Source organism: Astatotilapia calliptera, chromosome 6 (genome assembly GCF_900246225.1).
Source record: "Astatotilapia calliptera chromosome 6, fAstCal1.2, whole genome shotgun sequence".
NCBI classification, from domain to species: Eukaryota; Metazoa; Chordata; class Actinopteri; order Cichliformes; family Cichlidae; genus Astatotilapia; species Astatotilapia calliptera.
In genome coordinates, this window is record NC_039307.1 from 16,153,822 (window position 1) to 16,178,695 (window position 24,874).

General features: G+C 41.3%; 1 protein-coding gene and 1 long non-coding RNA gene across 7 annotated transcripts in view; both read left to right on the top strand.

Moving 5' to 3' along the window:
- Positions 1-13,800, top strand: part of septin9b (septin 9b) — a 70,875-nt gene extending 57,075 nt beyond the window's left edge. For all 6 annotated transcript variants that reach the window (XM_026170576.1, XM_026170577.1, XM_026170575.1 and 3 more), the window contains 8 exons: positions 1,057-1,185; positions 1,350-1,431; positions 1,900-2,037; positions 5,373-5,490; positions 7,531-7,626; positions 7,876-7,972; positions 11,312-11,363; positions 11,824-13,800. In XM_026170576.1, coding sequence (XP_026026361.1) covers positions 1,057-1,185; positions 1,350-1,431; positions 1,900-2,037; positions 5,373-5,490; positions 7,531-7,626; positions 7,876-7,972; positions 11,312-11,363; positions 11,824-12,040 — 929 coding nt within the window. In that variant the 3' untranslated portion in view covers positions 12,041-13,800. The remainder of the gene's footprint in view (positions 1-1,056; positions 1,186-1,349; positions 1,432-1,899; positions 2,038-5,372; positions 5,491-7,530; positions 7,627-7,875; positions 7,973-11,311; positions 11,364-11,823) is intronic.
- A 3,628-nt stretch (positions 13,801-17,428) lies between these two features.
- Positions 17,429-24,874, top strand: part of LOC113024020 (uncharacterized) — a 46,373-nt gene continuing 38,927 nt past the window's right edge. Inside the window, exons 1-2 of the long non-coding RNA XR_003272624.1 lie at positions 17,429-17,463; positions 18,879-18,980. This is a non-coding gene — a long non-coding RNA (uncharacterized LOC113024020). The remainder of the gene's footprint in view (positions 17,464-18,878; positions 18,981-24,874) is intronic.

The following is a 24,874-nucleotide window of genomic DNA, read 5'->3' on the forward strand; positions in this document are numbered from 1 at the left end:
AAATCAAGATTTTCGCTTCCACCTTGTATTATTTTCGTCCAGTCAAAGGAAACCAACTCGTTGTTGTTTCAGCACAAGCACGCATTTGTTTAGTCGATGTTTCCATTGGCTAAACAAGCAATGAATAGCATCACAGTATCGCTGTAAGTCACCTTTAACTTCATAGACTCGCCATGTTGGCATCCTCTGTCCACAAGTTCGACATATTTACTATCTGACAATCGTGCGTGTCATGGTTTTAAATAATGATGTCGTCAGGCATACAGCTAATGCTTAAGCCAGTCAGAGTAAAGTTGAGCTACAGGAAAGGGAGCTACAGCAACTGTGAATTATGCAAATCTACCTCAGTCTTTAGAGTAAAAATGTAGAAGTGGAAATGAGCAGATTGACTAAATTTTAAATTCATTTGGAAGTCAAAAAAAGAAACGTAGCCGAACGACTCTGGATACCATACTATGCAGGTGCACATTTTTTGAGGCTTTTAGATGTCGGAGTATAACTCTTGTACTGATTAATAAATGCTAAATGTAATGTATTGACAAGTATGATAAGTATACACTGTGGAAGGGGAAATTGCATTTTTATTCATGGTATCAACAGCAGTGGACCTTTTTTAATTAAGTAAGAGAAATGACACTATAATATTGTATAATAAGTATATATGCACTTTCTACTTAGTTTCCACCCACCCCATCTCACTAAGACCATATTCAGTAGAATTATATAATACTGGAGACACAACGTAAGAGGATTCAGCCCCTAGTGGGTGATGTCTGCATCTCTGTGTGTGGTCTGTACAATACTGTGGCGTCCAAAGGTGGCTCTTCTGGGGGCTATAACGAGGCTCCCAATGCAACTACACACCCACCACACAACCCATGCAGAAGAGCGTAAGGTCCTGTTATAAGATGTAGTTTTCCCCACTCTGAGGTTTTAAAAAAGAGAAGCTGAATTGTGCTTTTGTCTTCAAAGGGATTTCCCTTCTGACCGCCTAAGATGGTTGTTTTCCTACTTTTACTAAATGTTGCATGTTCGTCTGTTCGTTTTTCGGATCAGGGCAAAGCGGCCTGGGAAAGTCCACTCTGATGAACACGCTGTTCAAATCCAAGGTGAGCCGTAAGTCTGTGCAGCCCAACGTGGAGGAGAGGATCCCCAAGACAGTCGAGATCAAGTCCGTCAGTCACGGTATGCCGTGTTTTGTAGCCTACCACCTGATGCAGCACATATTGCATTAATAATATGAAATATGGGCTTTCTGTCTAATCTGTCATTATAAATATATAAACGGTACATCGTTCTGGCAAAAGTGAAGTGTCCTAAATTACACGAATCACTTTTTCTTTCTGTAGATGTTGAAGAGAAAGGCGTTAGGATGAAGCTAACAGTTATTGACACTCCTGGCTTTGGGGATCAAATCAACAATGAAAACTGGTGAGCCCAGACTTGATCTACCTGCCTACAATCACTTCCTGTACTTATTCAATTTGTCTCAAAGCTGAAACTCAATTTCTTTCTGTTTTTGTTTTTTTTAAACACTTTTTCCATTTTATTTTGTTTAATCAAGACGGTGGATTTCATGTTATTATTTTATAATTTAAGTGTTGAGGAAATGTGATTCAGTTTTTGTGTAAGTAAAATATGCATGATTTAATTAGAAGTTATAATGTCTTAAAAGTGTCTTTAGCATTACAGGAACATTTGCCTCCCTGGAGGCAATGCTGCATGTTATAATATCGCTATATCACCGAAAAGGAAAAAAAAATCCGTAGTTTTTTCTTTACAAATTTCTTTGGAGCTTATAAGTTAATGTTGCAGAACAAAAGGAGTCACTGTAGCAGAGTAACTGTTTACAAGAGGTTTTGAGGTAATAGTTTCTTTCCTTAATTTTCTTTGTTACAGCTGGCAACCCATCATGAAGTTCATCAATGACCAGTATGAATCCTACCTGCAAGAGGAAATCAACATTAACAGGAAGAAAAGGATCCCAGACTCCAGGGTGCACTGCTGCATATACTTCATACCTCCCACTGGCCACTGGTAAGAGCCTGTATTAAAATGATACAAGCTCCTACTCCTTTTTTCTCACCACAACTACAGAGGGTCTTCAGGGGACCTCCCCCGACCTATTGTCTCTTTCTAGCTCTTTAACCACATCGCTTTCCTGGTCTTTTTCATCTCATTCTCTAATGACCACATGTGGAACTCGTTCTCTCCTCAAAGACACGTAAGAGTCACTCGAAGGGTCACATTTCACAAAGAAACTGAACTCTGCAACTTCCGCTGTATTCCTTTCATTCTGAGCCGTCTCTCTCTTAAATATCTCTCGGCTTTATCATCTGTGACTGAATAGAGAGATGTGATATCGAGCAGTTGACGGAAACTTGATGATGAAATCCAGTGCGACAGTGGTCGGAGACGAGCGTGTTTCACTGAGCCGCCAAATGTGCAAAAGACGTGGTTGGAGGCTAAAGCAGAAACAAAATGGTGTGAATGATTCTAACATACCAAAGTGTGGACCAAAAGAGTGCAGGTGTCTCATTTAGCAACTAATGCTAGTGTCCTTGTGTTACCTCAGGAGCAAGAAAGATACTGTCTCTTGAGTGTGTGTGATTGATAAAGCCACCTTGGCTTTAAAATATTGTACATATGTGAATTAAAACACTCAAAGCTTTAATGCGCACCAACTGTAAACACCCATTAACTGGCTTTCTTACCGCAGATCCAACCCAGTCGCATATTTCTGTGCACCAATAACTCAACAGTTGTCCACTTAAATGTTTTTCAAGGATCGAGGGATGACATGTGCGAGCCCCACAGTTTGACAGACCCCCTCATCATCTGCTCATGTCACCACAGCTGATGCTTCAGCGAGTGTGTGTTCGTGTGTACCCTTGTTCTTGTAAAGCAGGGCGCAGGGAGTGGACTCAAGTGGGCAGTGGGCATGCTGAAACTTGCACGGGTGCGCATATGTGGATACCCTGAATGTGTTTGTGGATAATTGTGCTTACAGCTGCAGAGTTCAGTCCACCCTCTTCTATTGTGACTGTGCATTGCTTCCCTTAGTGCCTAAATCCTCCAGCGTCATCTTTGTAATCATAGTATTGCTGCAGGTCAGATACTGCTCATAAGCAGAGGTGCCCGCTTTGCAAAAATTCACACCTTTTTTCTTAATCAAAAGTTATAAACATCTGTCAGGAAGTGATCTTCCTTACAGCTATCCAGAGAGTTGTATGCAAGAATAAAGGAGACATCTGCTGGGGCTACCGTTGGGGTATGGCACGTGGTAGAGAGTTCCTGTTTGGTAGTTTCATACGTACATATAAGGATACTTACAAACCTACGGCAGATCTTTGCAGTTGTTTGTTTTTTTTTTAACTTAGTAGAAGTGATTCACAAATAAAATAAGAACATAAGTCCCTGAAAGAATCACAAAACTCTTACCCTATTATGCTCTGCTTGCTTATTTTCTCATTTTAAATTCTCACAGTAATGTTAGCTGAAGGTTTTTTAAATGAGGCCTGTTACCAATTACCCAGACACAATGCCAAAGGCTTCTGGATGCCTGCGCCATGTGACCAAGAATGACAGGAAGCAAAATGACGACAGATTGAGCTTTCATAAGCCTCTATCGTTGGAGATGTGCATTTCGGTTGCTACTGTGGTTTCGGATCGAAGAGCAGCGCTCAGTGAAGCAAGACACAGCCTTGGCATCAAAGAAGCCATTTCCGATAATGGCAGCATCAGGCACATTATTTTCATGTTGTCACGAGAAAACAAAGACTCCACTTTGGCTCTCGTCAACTCCGAGCTGGTTTTCTGACCCGTTGCTGAAATGGTGGGAGGGGAGTGCTGCTCGCAGTGTGGTTGGTTGTTTTCTCCTCATTTCATTTGACCACCGAGCTAACCATTCTCAGTTCATTTAAACGTCACTGCTATGTTCTTCGACTTGCTAGACAGAAGGATTTATTCATGCATGCACAGACATACAGTTGTACGTCTGTGCATGCATCCATGTTTAATTTATAAAGACTGTCCATGCTGCATATGTTGCGGTAAGAGTGCATGTGTACATCTGAAAGTGTGCATGTATGCTCTGTCATGCATGTGATGCTGCACACATGTACATATAGCCCCAGTTTATTTATGCACTGACACACATGGATCGTGAGCCACAGTTTTTCTTTTTTTGGAGGGGGGGATATCCTTCCTGTCTGCGTATTTATTTCACGTGACATTTTGCCCCCTGAGCATTTGATGCCTCGCTTATTCTGCATCGCTCCTCTCTCTTTACCTCTGCTGCTCTGTTTCTCTTGTCCTGTCTCTGTGCTCTGTGTAGCACAAGCTCATCCCATTTTGATGGTGACATGTCTGTCAGTTGCTCTGGAGAACTTGCCTGGCATCCTTCCTCCCTCCAGCTGCCTCTGGGTCTTTGAACCAGGCTGGCTGAGGTTAATTGGAGGGCAGAGCAGACAGCATGAAAGGAAACTGTGTGCAGGAGCAACTGGAGGCAACATGGAACAACAGTGTGCACACTGACGGTCCTAATCATTGCTACGCTAGGCACGATTACAGGCTGCTAAAGGAGAAACGTAAACAACTTTAATCAAACACACTGTTAAGATGTGAAAGATTCACAAAGCCAGTGAGGAGGAATGCTTTTATCTAAACTGGCTTTGAGTTAGGCGAAAGCAGGATATTAAGGACAAATGGGGAAAATGGTGAACCTGTCAAAATGAGAAAGCCCCTCTGTGTGTTACAGCGACATGGTTTCAGGGCGAACAGAAAGACTGCAGTGGACCATGACTGCTCTCTAGTGGTTGTTCTCTTTCCTTACAGTCATGTCAGTTCTTAAATATAACTTCCAGTTGCCTGTTTGGAGCAGTGAAGTACATGTAATTAACCACGTTTGCTATTTTTGGTGCAGTCAACTACTGAAAAGAAACAGTTTGAGTCCCCCCCCCCCCGTTCTTCTCTTTTACTGCAAGCCAGGCATTGGTCAGTGCTCACACTGGAGAACATCATCAGGCGCAAGCTCCTGGAATTATTGATTATTTCATATTATTAGCAAACATTTGGAATATTTTATTTAGGTACCTGCCTAACTGATTGATCCTGTATGTGGCGATTCCTGTATACAATATCTAAAACCTAAACTGACGTTCCTGCACTTTTAATTAAATTATTATTACTATTCACTTAAAAATGAAACAAGGTGTTTACATCTTGGTGTCTTTTTATCTGTAGTATAAATTGCTTTGTCCTTCCATAGTGTAAGACCTCTTAATTTAGAACCTCCTTGCGCATTTATGTGTAAAATATGAATTATTTTACTTAAAGTAAAATTGAATTTTGTTGTCTTTTTCATCTTCCAGTCTTAGGCCTCTGGATGTGGAGTTTATGAGGCATCTCAGTAAGGTGGTCAACATCGTTCCTGTCATTGCCAAGGCCGACACTCTCACCCTGGAGGAGAGGGACTCCTTTAAAAAGACGGTGAGAGAAGTGTGTTTGCATGCATTGCTGGGTCTTGGTAACTGCATCGTGTTAGCTGTGTGCGAGACCTGGCTTGCAGTAGCCTGTAGGAGCGCTTCAGAGTGTGCTTAAGATAAATAAATGCAGTGCGTTGGTAGATCGGACAACAGAGTGTGTTCATGAACACAGGTGTGTTCAGTAACCAGTAATAATCATTAATCACTGGTGTATAGAAGCTGCCAGGCTTAACCACAAACTGAAGCCATCTGTGCAAACTCACACTCCATCCATCCTGGGAAATACTCTATTATCTCTGTGAACTGTGAACATTTTAAGCTCTTATTAATTACAGATATTTAAGAACTGTTTATCTAAGCAACAATCCAAGAGATTTAAGCCCACTTTCCAGCTAAGCAGACAGGCTCTTCGTTTGGCTACCACTGAATTATGGGGTGAGCATACAATACAGCCAAGCTCAAAGAGGTCTTCACTGTGCAATAAAACATGACTAGAATTAAATGAGTTCAAAATTAGCATTTTAGTAAATCCTGAATATTCATCGGTTTCTCTAAATAATCTGAGATAATTTGCCCGTTTTTGATACGTGAGTTTATTTTTTCATTGTTAAGTCCCATACTGTTTTTTTTTAACGCCGCAGAGCTTTTATACATGCAGTTACGGTTCCCAAACTAAACAACATAATGAATTTTATGATCTCCTGGCTTTTCCTCTATTTCAGCAACATGATGGGCATTTTTTATTTTTGGCAAATGGCAAGAAATCTTTATTGTCACTGAAGTTTTTTAAGCACATTTTAGCAAATGCATCCAGGCTAACCACTGTAAATCTGTGCAGGCTTTCATCCACAGAGTGTAATTTGGGGGTATATTTGGCTTTACAGTCAACACTTTGACTTGTAACCCTGACAATCTGTAGCCTCACACCGCTCACCTTCTTATCATGGCTTTCCCTGCTAAACAGATTCCTGCTTCACCTGGGTTGAGTCCCTACGTGATGCTGAATCTCTTCCTCGCTGCGTTTCTCTGCTGGATTATTTTCACTCCACAGGAGGCAGACAGCCACCTGCCTTCCTCCATCTTTTTCTCTGTGTCACATCCCTTGTTTTAAGAATGCAGACTTCCCAAAAGCTTTATTCATTTTAGAGAGGTGGAAGCACAATGGGTGTCTTGGCTACCAGTCTCCCCTCTATCCCAGTAACACAGTCCAATAAGTACAAAGCAGAGTCTGCTTTCTGGTTTCTGTGCCAGGCCCTGGCAGAGAGTCGAAGCCTCGGGGCTTGTAGCTGGATTGTTTTGGTTGGCTGCACATGCTCTGTTTGACCCTGAAGATTATTGACTAAAAGCTTCTCGTGCCAGTTTTTTTTTCCCTCCCATTATCCCCGCAGCAACTTAACATGCAACCAGAACAAGCTGAATTTTTTTTGTTTTGTTTTTTATTAAATGTTGGGTCTCGGTGTGTTCAACTATGAATGTGTGTTCACATAACCACCGCTGATGTGGCTTTTTTGTAGGATTTCACTTGGTTCGCATCCTTTAATGTAACCCTGAGAAAGCTTCTAAGGATGCACAATAAAAATGTTTGATCAAGGACCAAGTGGAAATTGTCAGAGTAGTAATTGTGGGAGTGAACAGTCATTCATTAAAAGGACATTTCTCTCAGAAACTTTCCTGCGCCCGTGCCCGAGTTTTAGTCGTTTTAAAAGCATGCTGAAATTGAGGGGTGGAGATTTTATGAGCTGTACCTCTGTCTGGATGTCAGACTTCTCAAGAAAGTCTGTTGTTAACCAGCGTGTCCCTGCCCCTTTCTGTCACGGGTATCAACAGCTAGCTTATATTCTGTTATACTGGTTTGACAAAATGCTCCAGGACACAGTCAAGTGAGTTTGTGCACAACTGCCACAGTCTCACTCTCCGTTTGTACATTTTTATCTGCGTAGACTGAAGCATCTTCATTTATATATTATGTGCCGGTGTGACTTTTTTGCATTTTTTGTCATCTTAACTTTATTGTTTTTGTGTGTCATTCTTTACTTGTGTATAGATTAGGGAAGAGCTGCGAGCCAATGGGATCGATGTTTATCCTCAGAAAGAGTTTGATGAGGATGCAGAGGACAGGATGATCAATGACAAAATCAGGGTAAGTTGATACTGCTTTGTTCATTCACTTCGAATTTTAACAGCAAACCTAAAGAATAGCATCCTGTGGCTACAGCATGGATGTAATGTAAGCCTTTGTTAGATGCAACTTTTTTGATCTCCGGTATGTGTTTCTTTGGAAAATCCATGATAACTGGGGAAATTGCAACAAGTCAAACATGACCTGAAAATGAATCGGTGCAAACACTTCAGCGTTTTCTCTTCATGTTTGCATGTGTGCACTCAACAGGAGATGACCCCTTTTGCTGTGGTGGGCAGCGACCAGGAGTACCAGGTGAACGGAAAGAGGATTCTGGGAAGGAAAACAAAGTGGGGCACCATAGAGGGTAATACACACTTGCAAATAAAACACCACAGCTGGTTAGTTTCCCTGCCAGATAATAGAAAATGAATAACAAGGTAGAACAATGTGATCATTTATTTACTGTCTCGATGTAGATCGGCCATGTCGACATGTAGCTGTCACTGCCAGTGCCACTAATTGCTCCAGCAAAGCAGTTAAAAAAATACTTGGCTTGGCCTAATAATGTTATAATGTCCATCTGGTCAAACGTTAAAACGGCCCATTTCCTGTACTCATGACTGGGTCGCACCTGTCCAGACGACAGTGCCAAAGCCATCTGACTTCACCCAATAAATAATACAGCAGCATGCATGCTACAGTTACTAACTACAGTTGAGTTGTCTCACCTTGCTCATGCTGGTATTTGTGGTGGCAAAATGACCAGCAAAACCAGCAGACTGATTTTGGTGAACTTTCAGCATGTGGAAAGTTAGAGACTGCTGCTTGAAAACGTGGCCAGCTAGTTTAACCATCTGCTGTTTGAATCCTTGTTTATATAAGTTTCTCTGAGTCTGTAACTTGGGAGACGTAGGAGACAGGAGGAAAAGATTTGCAGACACTTTCTATGTCCTTTGAGATTACAGGAAGAAACATAAAACACACGCACACTGTCTCACAGACACACTTGCATGCAATAACTTCTGTGATGTGGTTTACATTTGTTGGCCGGTGCTGCACGCTCACAGTGCCAAAGAGGTTCTTAGCAAGTAACTGTACTTGCATTACTCACAATTGTGCAAGTGTGTGTGTAGAGATGGAGAAAGAGCGAGGACATCTCTCTGGACACGTAGCAAAAAGACAAAAAGCCAACGGAAGGATAGCTCAGCAGGGACCTATCACTGTTTAATAGTGTCTCCTGCTAAGGACACCCTTCAGCACAGTCCTTGCAGAGCATCTAGTTCATTTGCTGTCCTATAAATGCATTGTAATGTATAAATCATTCACCAAAAAACCCCCTCAAGCTATTTAATATCATGTAAATGATAAATGTAAATGACTCAGACTATGTTTGTTTTGTGATTCAGTGTAGCTGGGGAAACGCCCAGTGTTCACTATGAAATATGACCTTGAAATACTGTGTCTGAAACACAACAAATGTTCAGATAAACAAGAGCATTTCAATCACACAAGTATCTAAACAGTATGGTAGCATGCAAGACTTGGCGTGACGCTTCGAGCAGAAAACACTGGGATAAAAATAAAAAAATGATTTCAAAGATAAGGATTCAAATGCAAATAAACAAAATGCAGTGATTTGTAAACCTGTATTTTATTCAATAGCACATAGAAAACATATCAAATGTTTAAACTGAGAGACTCATGCTCATTTTGAATGTGATGGTAGCAACTGAAGAAAAAAGTATGGACGGAGCAACAAAAGGCTGGAAAAGTAAGTTGTACTAAGAGGAAACAGCTGGAGGAACATTTTAGATTAACTGAGATCAACTGGCATCGGGTCAGTAACATGACTGGGTATAAAAAATGGATGGATGGGTTCAACCTGCAAAAAGCTGTCTATACATTGTAGAATCATTTCAGAACAGTGGATATAAATTATTAATGAATAATAATTGCAATGACTTTGAATATTTAAAATCACTTAAAATGGACTGAGGCAAAGTGGGAAACCGTTCGGTGGTCAGGCGGATCAAAAGTTGAAATTATTTTTTGAAAACACCATGTGCTCCAGACTAAAACAGAGGGCCCATCTGGCTTGTTCATCAGCTCTCAGTTCAAAAGCCTGCATCTCTGATGGTGTCGGGGTGCATTAGTGGCTGTGGAATTGGCAGCTTGCACATCATGAATGGCATCATCAGTGCTGCAAAGTAAATACAGGGTCTAGAGCAACATACGCTTCACTGAGATGACCTCTTTTTCAGGGAAGACCTTGGATATTTCAGCAAGACGATGCTAAATCACATACTGGATCTATTGTAAGCACTGGTTCTGTAGTAGAAGAGTCTGGGTGCTGAACTAGCCTGCCTGTAATCCAGACCTTTCACCAAAACATCATAAAGCAAAAATATGACAAAGACAACCCAAGACTGTTGAGCAGCTATAATCATTTATCAGACTAAAATGGGACAACATTCCTCCCCCAAAAGTCCAGCAGCTGCTCTTCTCAGCTCCCAGATGTTTACAGCTGTAAACACAGCACTTCCTCATCTTTTATGAAACATTTTGCCATCAAATTCAAACTGACCTGAGTTTGGACCTTGGTGGTACATTTTCTTAGTTTAAACATTAAATGTTTTATGATAAATACAATATAGGTTTATGAAATTGCAATCATTGCATTCTGTTTTTAATGTACATGTCGCACGGTATCCCAATACTTTCAGGTTTGACTTTGTACTTCTAGTGTATAAACCTGCTTTATATTCAGAGGTGCATGCAGACTTTTCTTCCTCCTCAAAACATGGTACTTTGGACTTTTAACCTTTCAATTTTACATTCTGAAGATGTCCAGTCTACTCATACGAAAGCTTACAAATGAATTCTGTAGAACCGCAAGGTGAGGGAGATAGAGTACAAGAATTTCAGGACAAATGCAGTCTTGTCTGGCTAAGAGAACAGTGGCTCAGTTCTGGTTAAGCCAAGTAGTAAGAGAGCGGGAACAGGGAAAAGAAAGGGAGAGAAAGCTCCCGGACATGCCGGCACCATCATCATAAATTAGGCCTCAGAGGAGGACTAAGTCTCTATACTATCACAAGCACTGAAAATACAGTTTATTTTCAGGGGCTGTGTTGGTAACGGGTATATTAGACATACATATCGATTGATATAACAGCTCCTCACTGCTAGTTGAGGAGTAGAGCGTCTAGACACCAGCAGTTCAGCTCGTTACAAGTTGGTATCTTGTTCCCTTGATGCCGTTAATCAGCGCTCACAGGCCCAGCAGTTATTCCACTCTCCCACTTTCAAAGAGAATTAAATTTCCTGCCCTGGATTTCAAAGCTTTACTTAAGTAGTAGCCTCCTTTACTTCATTTTCACTAGACATTATCTATAATTCAAACATGTTAGGCCTACTAAAGGCACCACAAGCTTGTCATAGGGAATTTGTTAAAACGTCTTACTTAAAGTTCTCCAATACAGTGAAGAGCTCCGATGTGTTAAATTGCTGGAAAGTGGAGGAGGGAGTTATCATGGCTTAAGAAAATTGCTGTAGATGTCATGTTAGAGGACGCCCTTCAACTGGATTGTGAACGGCACTGCCATCTTGTGACCTTTTTAAGGAATTGCAAGAAAGCAGGATTGGAAAGGATTTGGGATTGTTTTGTGAATTTAGTCTCAGCGATTTGCTCTTTCTCTCTTTGCAGTTGAGAACATTGCACACTGTGAGTTTGCTTATCTCCGAGATCTCCTAATCAGGTGAGCATCCATCACACTTCTACATTTATTTTAATGTTTTTGTTTTTTAGGGGTATAGTGTGATTTGAATAAAAACCCAGCTACAGGTTCACCATTTTGCTAAATCAGAGCTCACTCTGTCTTTTAGATGTGCTGAAATGAATTGGAGACAGGAGTGATTCTATAAAGCTTCAATTTCCGACTGAAATCAATACCAATGAAATTCCTTTTGATGTTTTGAGTGCTTCCCTAGACAGTGGTAGAGCAGGCATTTCTACTCAGGTTCTTCCAATGAATCTGTGCATTTAAGCTTGTTAGTGTAGGACTGACTCCTCGCACACAGTATGCAAATACATGCGATTGTTTCCACAACACATGACCATAAATATAGAGTGATACCTGTTGTAGGCATTTCCTGTTAAGCTTGCTTTGCGGTATTTTCTCATTAGATGTAATACTCTCTTCTTCGTCTTGTTTTCAGGACACATATGCAGAACATCAAAGACATCACATGCAGCATCCACTATGAGACATATCGTGTTCGCCGGTTAAATGAATCCAACATCCTTTTCACCTCTAACCCGCCTGACCATCCTGCTGTTCAGCCAAAGGCCAATGGCCAGCCCGAGGAGCAGCCCGCCACCCCGCAGCCAAACGGAGTCGCTGCTCAGCACGAAGCCTTGTCCCACGAGATGTAGAGGGTCTAATGTGGAGCCAAATTGCCAATTTATGATATCAGGACACAGCTTGGCACAAAGCGTACACTCTCTTGCATATATTCTGTTTACAAAAACAAGCCCAGATGTACACAAACACACACACACACACACGCATTCATGCTGTGAAGATCATTTTTATTACCAAGAAGGACTACCTAACTACATCTTTTAATTTATCAGGAAGTTACAAGAAACAGAGCGGAGAGTAAATTCCTACATTTTTCCATCCATGGAGCTGTTTTCTCATCTTTTTACATCATTACATCCTCATCATTAAATCACATCCTCGCTGTGGGCCACAATATCATACAGTGATCTATTTCTTTCTTACTTTCTTTTAGTTCGTTTTCCCGTCATGATAACTGTCAAGTCCAATCTACATTCAGGATTGTTTACAGAAATCCACAGAAGTCATCCACACACACAGATAATCGAAATTATGGGTCGACAGAAGTGTTGGCGAGCCAAGGCTGCACGGATGAGGAGAAATGTCATGTTGCAGAGTACAGTAGAGCTTTTGAGATGCCAGTAGATTAGCTCTAAAATACACCTAACTTAGTGCCACTGACCCAGTAAGACTTGTGTTGTGGTGTATAGTATTGTATAGTCGCTAGGGTTAAGTAGGGATATGTAGGTTAGGCTTATAGTGTTACAGAGAAAGTAAAGATATTGTTGACACCTCCGCATTGTAGAATTAAACAGACAAGCGGTAGCAGTGTGGAGTAGCTTTTGGAAACAACGAGTCTTGTAATTTTCCAGTGTTTTTAGGATGTTTTTTAAAACCCTCCCCCCTTTTTTTGCCAAACAATATTGTCTCTTTCCATATAATGCCAATGTTGTGTAATACAGTCATTTTGCATTGCTCTTTTACTGTTGTATTTTAATTGCTAATGTTCTAATTTTATTGTGTAAGATGGGGGTGCAACTGTTATCCCATGCAGCCGTTTTGTCCTTTTTTTTCTGACCAAATAAAAGTCCATTTTCTTTTCTAAAGAGAAGCACATACAGTATACAGTATAGATCTGATTTTATCAATAGGTATTTATGTGTGTGTTTAATGTAATCACTTTAATTCATCGTTGATTCCAGCTGTTGGCTTCCGGTTTGTTGCAGGTCTTAACCAGTGATGATAATTTAGATTTAGAATATGTTTGGGTTTTTTGTATCATGCAGTATTTTGTACGCTGTTTGTGAGACTTTACCATACCTGGCAACCAGTAACTTTCCAAGAATTGATCATTTTGTACATTGAATTTTATTATTTACAATCAGTCATGCCAACAAATAATGGGAAGACGGTGACTTTTACATTGCAAGCTTACATCATTTCATCAGAGGCAGATGTCCCTCGCAGTTGTGGCAGAACAATTTGTACCTAAAAGCCTGAAATGATACCTCTAAATGTTGCCTGTCATATCATATGATATACATCACGTGATTATATTCTTTGGGGGGGAAAAGTATTTTTAAAAGCTCATGGGATATTTTATAGAGACTACATCTAAATATACCATTCTAATTTCCAAAAGAGAGTCAACAGTATAATTGAAGTCAAAGATATTTTCATTACTTAAGAGTAAAGAAAAGAAAAACAAAACTATTGTTTATCAAGAGAAAGTTATTGGGTTACACTGTTTACCGTTGTATAGTTCTTGTGTAATTTGTCATGGTATTATAGATCAAGGTTTATCTTTGATATGCTATCTCAAAGAATAAAGATTGATATTTTTATTGTTTAATAGTTGTTTATTTTTTTTCTCCAAAATGTACAAATGAAGAAGGGTAGAGGTCATTTTTTACTTTGCTTTTCAAAAATGAAATGAATGGCCCAGTCCTCACAGTGTTTACACTCCTCACAGCATGCTAGTATCTCATCACTTACCGCCTACGGTTAAAAGGATAATCATTTCAAAAATTCTAATTTCAGTTTACCGTATTTCCCGGACTACAAAGCGCACCTGAATATTAGCCGCACAAGCTAAAATCAGGGGAAAATCCTGTTTTGTACATACATTAGCCGCACCTGACTAAAAGCCGCAGGGTTCAAAGCTTGTGCAAAAAGTAGCGGCTTATAGCCCGACAATTACGGTACTCCTTTTTTCATATTTAAGACTACACCTCATATACCTGGTTTTTGAAGGCAGATCTTTTTCCCCCCAATCAGTTAAATGAAAGTCAAACATTAATTGAGCAAAACTTATTTTGGGTACAGCCGTTTAATTCAGTTCAGTTTTATTTATTTATATGGTGCATAATCCCCATTCATAATTATAGAAAGAAATCCCAACAATCAGGTGATCCCGTAAGAGCAAGAACTTGGCGACAGTGGGAAGGAAAAACTCCCATTTAGGAAGGCAGGAACAGACCTCCAGAGTCAGGGTGGGGCAGCAATCTGAAGCGATCGTTGAGTGAAGATGAAAAACTCAGGGCATCATGAGAAGCCCCCAGCAGCCAAGGCCTAATGGTGTGTAACAAAGTGAGGACTCGGGGTAATCCGATCGAGCCATAACTTTAAGCTTTATCAGAATTGAAAGTTTTGAGCCTAATCTTAAAAGTAGAGAGGGTGTCTGTCTCCTGAATCCAAACTGGGAACTGGTTCCACAGAAGAGGAGCCTGAAAGCTGCTTCTCATTTTACTTTTAAATCCCCTCAGGAAGCACAAGTAAGCCAGCAGTCTGAGAGCGAAGTGCTCTATTGGGGTGATATGGTACGATGAGATTTTTAGGATAAGATGGAGCCTCATAAGTCAAGTCCTAATATGTGAGCAGAAGGATTTTGAATTCAATTCTGAATTTAACAGGGAGCCAAGAGAAGAAGAGGGGAGACGCCAGTATAGGAGAAATATGCACTTTCTTTGTAATCCCTATCAATAATACGTTGTTAACTCAATATCAACTAGTCTACTTTGAGCTGATAGAACCAAGGCAAGCAGTAGAGCATCTCTAAACCTTTGAAGCAGATGGGCTTCGGTAGCAGACCACCCTGGGTAACATTTCTGTCAGCTAAGAACTGGAAACTAAAGCTGCATTTCACATGGGCCCATCAAAATTGGACATAAGGAGATGGAAAAAGTTTGCTTGGTCTCATGAGTCTTGATTTCTGCTACGACACTGATGGTAGGGTCAGAATTTGACATAAGCAACATGAAAGCATGAATCCAGCCTATCTTGTATCAGTGGTTCGGGGTTGTGGTGGTGTAATGGTGTGGGAGGTATTTTCTTAGTACACTTTAGACCTTTAGGGCAAAATGATGAGCATTGTCTAAAGCCACGGCCTGGCTTTAGACAATGGCCTCAAATGGCCTCCACAGTCACCAGACCTCAATCCAGCTTTGGGATGTGTTGGGACAAGAGATTTATATTATGGATGTGCAGCCAAATCTGCAGTAACCACGAGGTGATGTCACGTGACTATGAATCAAAATCTCTGAAGAATATTTCTGGCACCTTGTTGACCCTGCGGCAGTTCTGAAGTCAGAGTTAAATATATCACTAACTATATTGTTATATTGTTGTACTGTTGTTACTGTTTTTCACTTATCAAACTGTGCAAAGCAAGAATAAAAAAATCAAAAAACTCTATTTAAATTGAAGAAATGACACTGAGTGTTGTTAATGAAGTAATCTCTAAATGACTAACTTTTTTCTGGTGGATATAAAGCACACCAGGTCGCACATATGCTTTCTGAGCCGAGTCAGTCATTGCGATGTTATGATAAAGGTACTGACAAAAAGAAATAATTTCCTTTTCTGAGTGCAGTTCCTAATAGCTTTCAATCATGTAATATACTGACCATCAAGCACTGCATTCACAAAACAAATCCAACTGAGAGGAAATATGTCTTTGCAGCGGCATCACACCATGCCCACATAGCACCGGTTTAATAGGGCTTTTCATTTACACCTCCTTTCACACTTTCTCAACTATTCTGTCGATTGTAACGTGTTGACACCGTTGCTTGTCGAAGGTCATTGTCATCCTTTCACACGTTCCAGCTCCTGCTGGTGCTTTTGCAGCCGTCTCTTGTGTTAGATTCAGTCCTCGGTTTGAAAGTCCTCTTTGCCGAGGACGACGCCGCTCTGGTGACAAATGACAAATGTGAAGGTGAGAGACAATGAAATTTGCAGAAAGATCAGTATCTACTGAAAACTCGCGTAACTTTGACACCTCTGTCTAAACAGTTTCCCTGGCAGCCACCCAGAGCCATGAAGGTGAGTGATAATGACATCTCTGACACTGCTATGACAGTGCCAGATTCACTGGCTAGCAGAGGCAGACCAATTTATTGGTGCATGTAAACTGACATCTGTACTTTCTCACTGCTGCCGTTCGTCTCCTACAGTTAGCCGTTCCAATGGAAATCGTACATCAGAGCAATAAAGTGGGCAAGAGGTGGCCTTTCACAGACTGCCTAAAACTAAACTTTCAGAATCACTAAGCAGCAGTTACTAAGCAAGTGTAAAGCAGAGTGTTTACATTTAATGACACCAGAGCAGATTTGCTGTGAAGCCAAGCTGGTTATTTTATGTCACAGAAATAGACTGTCTAAGCCAAAGATATAAACAACTTGGCAATGCCAAGTGCCTTGCTAGAAGCATCTGCACTTTAACAAGCTGATATGTTTCACCACATGGCCTTCATCAGGATTAAGAAACCAGCATGAAAACATAACACACAGAGCAATATATGTTAATGGAAAGGAACCAATCATTTCACTGTGCTGATGATACTTTAGGATATATACATTCAATTTTGGGATATTTTTATGAGATATATCTTACATGTTCTGTGTGCCTATAATAAATATTATGAAATCAAAGTAGGTTTTTATCACTGTTTTGTGTTTTGATCTCAAATTCACCAGCATAAACAAGCAAAAAAAGGCCTGTCTCTGCTCTTTTGGGAGTGGAAATTATCAATATCCAATGAGGTCCATGATACATATTTTATATTGTATAGTGCAAACACATTACCAAAGTGCTGCTGCTGCTGCACACAGCTGTTTTTCTCCTTTGTGGCTATTGATAGGTGCAGTTCTCCAGCAATGTTTGTATGACAGCCTTGGAGACAGGAGGACAGCTGCCCTCCTCTCCCACTGCATTACTGCAGGAGTGCCGCTAGCAGGCAAACCCAACGTTAGCACGGTTAGCTGTTGGCACTAATGACAAGAGAAACTGAATGTTGCTAATGCAGTTTGGTGCAGGTGGATTAAAACTTTTGCCAACTTCTTTTCAAAATATGAGTAAGATGACGAAAACATGGTGTTAATAATGACCGAAACACTGTTGTGGCCTGGTTGGTTCGGAGGTTGAGAGGAAGAGTGGCAGGATGTGGGAGGAGAGGGAGGAATTTCATCTGAAGTCTTGTCACTGAAAAAAAGAAAAAAGGGAGTTTCTGCATCAGGTATGTTTTTATTTATTTCTCTTTTCCATCTTAAGTTTTGCCAACCATCTAATTTATACATTTGCGCCATTGTATGTGCAACAGACATAAATAAAAGTAGACTTCTGCTGTACTGTTTGTGATTAGACTATTTCATACACTGATATAAGGATCATTTGAACCAAAATACATAAGCTTTGTACAAAACAGAAATATATATATTTATCTGTGTCATTTCAATTATGCTAACTGGCTGCACGAGGGTTATCCAGCGACCTAGCTTTGTGAAATGCTGTGCCTGCCTAGGGTCTGAAATTAGGTAGTAGCAAATGTTGTTGTTATGAGAGTCACTTTTCTTATGCATGGTCCTGGTAAAAATAAAGAATAAAACTAAACTGAGAGATTAGTGAATGGATAGGTAAGTCAACTCACTTTTACACATCCAGCTTACAAGGTTGTTTTGTTTTTGTTTCTGTATCCGTGGGGAATTTATAAAACCTGACTTTGCTCTACTTATTTGTATTGTATTGTACTATTATATAAAATGCTTAGCTGAGGATATCCTTATTGCTCCCTGTTACTTGCCGGTCTGCATTTCTCATTTAATGTAATGTCTGTTTTAGTAGAAATGTATATTATGATTTTGAATAAGTATTGGTAAATGGACTGATTCTTATATAGCACTTTTCTACTCTCTTGGAGTATTCAAAGTGCTCTATACAACATGCCACATTCATCCAATCACACAAGTACTGTTTCTACCTAACATGTAGACTGGAGCCAGGGATCGAACCACTAACCTTACGATCAGTAGATGACCTGCTCTACCTTCTGAGCTACAGCCACCCCATAACTGCAATATACTAACCATATTTACTGAATCTATACTGAAATGTATAGATTCTGGACTGCCCTCGTGCCTTCATCTGTTCGTTTGTTATCTGGTGTCAGGAGCTTACCACAGTCTTTACTGAATGGCAGCTCAGGATGTTTCTGATCATCTGAACAAACAAAGCTCATTGCTGGCACTGATTGCTGGAAACGTCCTGCTCAGCACTTCAGAAAGACTTCTGACTCATCATCATCATCACCGCCATCGCTCATCACAGGCTTTGTTTCCTAACAAATAAGTCACAAGAACAGCAGAGACAGCCCCTGGGGCTGCTTTATGTTTCTGAGTATTTTCCGCGGATAGCTGATGCAACACATATTGAGTTACATTGTGTTTTTGCAGACAACCAATGCTCAGTTCAGGCAACGAGCCAACGTGTAGTGTCACATTGTAAAGCTGTGGGAGGCCTGAATTAATTAGGCTTTCGACAACACTAGCTACACGGCATCGTTTGAAGCTATGTAAGATCAACCAAAGCAGATCTGATGTGTGTTTAAATTTGACAGCAAGTGATGGTGAAATATGTTTTCCTGCTTTCTCTCAGTCAGCGAGCGGCCCATCTGCAGGTGGCCGGCTGGGCTTGTGCCTCACTGATGAAGTGTCGGCTGGATTGACGGCGGTGATGGGGCAGCTGGAGTTTGACAAGGTATGAATGTGTGCCTTTTTTTCAGTGAGGCTGGATAATAATTGAGAGCTCTTTCAGAGGGATGAAAAAAAAAAAAGGCTTCACTGTAACTCTGAACTGATTAATTCTGATAAAGCAAATGGCAGCCAGACTCCCCTCCATCACAGTGCTTTAGAAATATAGAAACTCCCACCAACTCTAAGAGCAGGTACATAATGTGTCTCAGCTGGATCATATCACCTAATATATCACTGCACTTCATCCACAGCCATACTGCTCTAATGCGGCACATCACTAGTGCCCGTTGGTAGGAACACAGACAGGTGGGTTACGTTGCATGTTGATCATTTAACAACAAAGATAAGACACCGTTCCGCCTTTTCCACACGACAGGATATACTTTTGTGTGTAAACAAATACTAAATAACAAAGAAGAGTCAAAGCCAGATTTAGAGAAGGAACAGAGAGAAGAAAAGCAGGGTTCAAAAACACAGGCTTCCTTGTTCCTTCACTGGCTCCGTCGTTACCAGGCAGAGTTCTTCCAGCCAGACAGCCAATGAGCCACCGGTCTAGCCAGACAACCAGCACGCCAACCACATAGACTTCCACTCAGCCAGTTTACCATCTGCCTGGTAAGTTTGTCATTGAGCGAGCCAACGCCCGTCTGCACTGGTGAGGCACTAGTGGCTACTTTGCTTGCTTGTCTCAGTCCCAAAATCACACACACACACACACACACACACACACACACACACACACACACACACACACACACACACACACACACACACACACACACACACACACACACACATCTTTCCTCAGCCAGTCTCCTTCACAGCTACTTATACACACACACACATGCACACACACAACAGGAGAGAACTCTCTTATTTCTGCCTGTTCCTCAGTCCTCAGCCGCAAAACACCCAAAACAAAAGGCTGCTACCCGTTGCCCAGCTCCCACATCCCCTGCTTCGCTCCGCAGCGCCTTCAGAGTAATCGATGCAAGGTAATTTGCCGGTAATTAATTCGCTGTTCGTTTGCATTTATTAAAGCTGTGCATGCTGACAGTTGTTTTGCGTGGCATCCAGCTCACCCCGGGCTAATCAGCACCTTTAGATTCGGCAAACTTATTTACACCAAAACAAATACATGTACACAGACCAGCGCTCTCTGTAATCCTCTGCCCGGTTTACCCTTGAGCCCTGCTGGACATGAAGCATAGTACCCCTGTTTATTGTTGATGTATGCAAATGTGCCACATCCATCTGTTTGTTTAATTTAGATTTTTCTTGTTTCCAGCCATGTTCCCGCCCCTCCTACTCCACCTCTCCCTCCCCTCACCCCCCATCCACACCTTCTATGTCTCCTGCTCCTCCTCCTCCAACCCCTCCTCGCTGTCTCCTTCATACTGCTCAGACATCAGAGTGCTCATCTGCTTAGATCGCAGCCAGCTCTGACGTGGTCAGGACGGAGGGGAGTGTCCACTGTCCCGTCCCGGTCCGTATGCAAATTGGTCGTGTTTTGATTTAAAGACAGCTGCACATTTCATTAAAGTCACCAGTGTAGATGAGACAAGAAAAAGTATACCTCTCCAGGGATGCAAAGGTTGTTTAGCTGGAGTCAGTGTTGTGGGAGCTGCTGTTTAGTGCTGCAGTGGGGAACAAATAGAGGAGACGAAAGGGCTGCCCAGGGACTGCTTTGGGGTTTAATGGGGCTGACTGACTGGCACATAATTTAAAGCTCACACTGATGCAGAATGTGAATGAATGCACACTGCATGATAACCAAAGCAATTGACAATGAAATATAGACCAGCCTTCAAGGTACTTTGGCATGCCAAGTCAATTGTATTTCCACCAACCGCTGCCAGGCTGCTGCGAGAAAACAGTAAACCCGGTGTCTGTGTAATAAAATGGCTTGTCGTGTGGCCATCCCTCCACTCTGTAGCAGATAGACTGTTCCCTGTGGACTGGGTGACAGACAAAACGTTGCTTCCCCAGAACATTTTCAGCTTTTCAGAGAAATAAGTTGTTGCTGTGACAGAAGTCACCTAGACCTACAGTTATAGTTCTTCAGTTTGGTCTTACAATGATTGCAACAAACCTACAGTTGCATGAATAATTACCTGAATCCTTGTTACTGTTAGTCTGAATGGATAAATTCCTAAACGGCATCTTTCCCCTGCTTTATTCTCCTTTTGCTATTACTAGTTGAGGGTGATAGTTGTCCAAGAGATGAAAGAGGGGTGATGTATAGGCAGGTGGGCATGCTGTAGGGTTAAACAGTGCAAGCAGGAACGCTGGGGGAGGATCTGCTGGCATCGAGCCAGCTCTGGTTGAATTCAAAGACATGGGGAGGAATTGAGAGGAGAAAGCGTTGGTTGCTCTGCATAAACCATCAGAAACAATAGAGGAAGAGAGCAAGTGGTTCTGGTTTTCTTGACAGGGCTGATTATATTTATGCAGGAATGGAAGTGCGGTTGCGGGGGAAAGGCATTAAAAGGGGTAGTAAGATGTGGGCAGGTGCATGGAGCGCTATTATAGGTGGCCCCACTGCAAAGCCAAGGACATATACCCAAGAGGAGCTGATTGAATGCCATGCCAATAAAAGGAGGCAGTTTCATGCACCATTGACCGAGTTGGCATCCTCGCAGTCTCACTGTAATGAAACCCCCTTCGAGGTCAAGATAATATGAATCACATTGTGTTGGTCTGTAGCTCGTACTGCTCAGAGAGAAAATGAAAGCCCAAACCTGTTTTGTTTTTTTTCTTCTTCTTGTGTTGCTCTTAGAGTATGTTGCATACGTCTAATGTTTTCATTGTATGTCAAAATAAGAAGAAAATTAGATTGTTTGTTTGACAGAAATGAAAAGATCAAATTCTGAGTCACAATAGGTGGGGAACATAATCAGATTTGAGCCCACGGTGCGCCTACAGCCAGAGAGATTGTCCTTTCATTTTCTCTGTAGGCAGAGCAGCGTGTCCCCGAGCAGACTAATAGAATGCTTGTCTTGTGTCTTCTCAGCCATGAACTTTTCTCTGTCACAATTACATTCAGTCTGGAAGCATTTGTGCCTTGCAGCCAAATACAGTATATTAACTAAAATGAAGCAGTCAGATGCTTTTGTTGATCTCAATGAGAAGTCATTGGAGAAGTCTAGTTCTCAGCAAAAAAACCTCTATTTGTTTAGATATAGTTTAAGGACAAGAAAGACAAAACTTTAAAAGATAAAAAAAAATATTTATATGTAGTTTTACATAAATATAGTGAGCTGATAAAACAGTGAAGTGATTTAGCCTTGGTTAAGAGAATACTTAACTGGAGCCAGCTACCATAGGGCGAGAGGCTGCTTGCACCCTGGGCAGGTCGCACCCGGACAACCATTCATGCTCACATTTACATCTACAGGCATTTTAGAATCACCAATTAAGCTAATCCCTCTAGCTGCATGTCTTTGGGAGGTTCATACCCAGGACCTTCTTGCTATAAGGTATCAGTGCTAACCACTGTGGCACTGTGTTTTCCCTTTTTCTAGTATATTGAAAGCATATTGGTTTCAGTAGCTACAGTAATCTACATCAATAGGTCAATTTACAGCATGGACACCTGGAGTTGTAGATGCACAGGAAAAGACAGAGAGAGGAAAACATGGAGGAGCCAACATACTGTCCAGAAGACATTGTAGGTAAGGGGCTGTTGCACTGTGCAGCACCAAAAAAACCCAAACCCAAACTAAACAAAAACTGAATTAGTAATGTTTAAAGCAAAGATTGTATATAAAAGATGGATATAACCAAGAGGATGTCATCCTGGTTTATGAAGCCTGGTGTTAAAGCTAGCACTTTGGCAGTGTGCCATTGCCCAGAAGGTGGAGTTGGTGACACACACACACACACACACACACCCCACCGGTCCCTAGCAAAAAGTGGTTAGTGAGTGGTTGTTTGAGGTTGTTACTTGTCTGCCTGTGAAATTAACTGCTTTAGTCATTTGTATGCAACATAAACGCTACGACAAAGGAGGATGTCAAGGCGAACCCTGGTCAAGTATGTGCTAAAAAAATACCTGGTACTAGGTACTACCACCTATTGGAAAACCCTAAAGGTTCACTTCAGTGACTCAAATTAGTTGTGTTGTAGCCTAGCAGAAAGCTAACTGCTACAGCCTCCCTTGTCACCATCTATCTGCCAGTCATTGTAGTTTATGGTTGATTGTTTTCAGTTTTAGTGACCGATGCTTTTTACTCAGTTGGTTATAGACAATATTTGACCTCACTGTAAGTTTCAATTAGAAGTTATGCAAAGAAACAAAGCTTTGTGATTTAACACAAGCCAAGAACCATTTTGAATGCAATGATGTATATTAGTTATTTATTTGCTGCACAGTGTAGGGTTATATAGTATTTAGTGTTATTTGTAACAGTACATTTAATGTTTCAGAATAAGTACTCGACCGATTAAAGAACAAATGATAATGCAACATTAAAAAACTGCCTATCAGAGTAAAACATTCAGAAGGCACATGGTTGTGCTCCTGATGTTGCACCATTGCCTCGTGCTGTTTGTCCACAGCTGTAGCATTTGAGGCCAAAAACCCCTCCAAAAACAAACTAATTCCCTACTGTTGGTCCCCAGTATTAATATATATACTGATCCACAGGCACCTTGGAACCTTCTCCACTCCATCCACCGCTCCTTTGCCTGCTGCTCACTCATGTTATCAATTCACAGTTTTTCTCAAGGAAAATATAAGTTAAGCTCACCTTATTTACATTTATATGATCAGATTTTCTTCCTTATGGAGGGTATGCAAATTTGCCCTTTTCTTGAGTCTTTGAGCCACATGATGTGTAGATTTGTTGCAAGGAATGAGGTAAAAAATAATAACATTGCCCTCCAGGAGGAAAGAGGCCCAAGTTAGGATTTCTGGACCTCATGAATTTTGTAATGATCAATTTTGTTTACCGTACCTCCTCCAAGACTTATCGGGATATATGAGAGCTTGATTTACACCCGAAATGTCGATCTGTTTTAGTCTATATACTGTTGGCTGCTGCCGCTGCAGTGTTCTGTGTATTATTTTTCATTTTCTCCATGTGATGACCTCTAAATTCCACTATCAGTTAGTGTTTGTGCAACATGGGGAGGTGCCAGAGTGCACCGAGTTACTGGTCATGTCTGAAATCCTCTGTAAAGGCAAATTTGAGGGCTGGATGGATGACACTTATTTTACTGAAAAAAATGAAAATAAAAAAAAAACGTATTTGTAGTTGTGTATGTGTACAAGTGAGGGCCAGAAAATGTGTATGATGGTGAGTGCTTTACCCGACTGAAACTCGGCTAGGCTTTGCACTTAGTGTGCACATGCAGGGGTGTGTGTGTCCGGTGGAGGGAATAGCTTTCGAGCAAATTGCTTTCTGCCAGCATATTGCCACCGCCAGTCTTTATTCCCCAGGACGAGAAGGCATGTCTCAGACGATTACAGCCCCAAACTCAGGCTCGTGCTGCTGGCCTGCCCCGCTCGGCCCATAGCCCTTCTTTACAATACAGTCCTCTATACCATGCTATACCCAGCATGAATGCTGATATAGAATATTTAACAGACACTCCAAGCGAAACCCAATAATATAATCAGGTAATAAGAAATTAATTTTCCCCCTGGCTGCGCTTTGACTGGGCTGTTGATACAGGGAAGAGAAATCAGGAGGAAAACGTCGGAGTAGGTAGCTTGGCCTCTCTCTCGCCCTCCCTCGCTCTCGTTTTCTCTCTGTGTGTGCATCAACATTTCTCATGACACACTTCGGTGATTTGATAGCCAACCCCACGCATCCATTCACACGCCCCATGCTCCCGTGCACATACAAATTTGAAGGAACCCTCAAAATAACAAGGAAGCCTCGGTCTCTACTC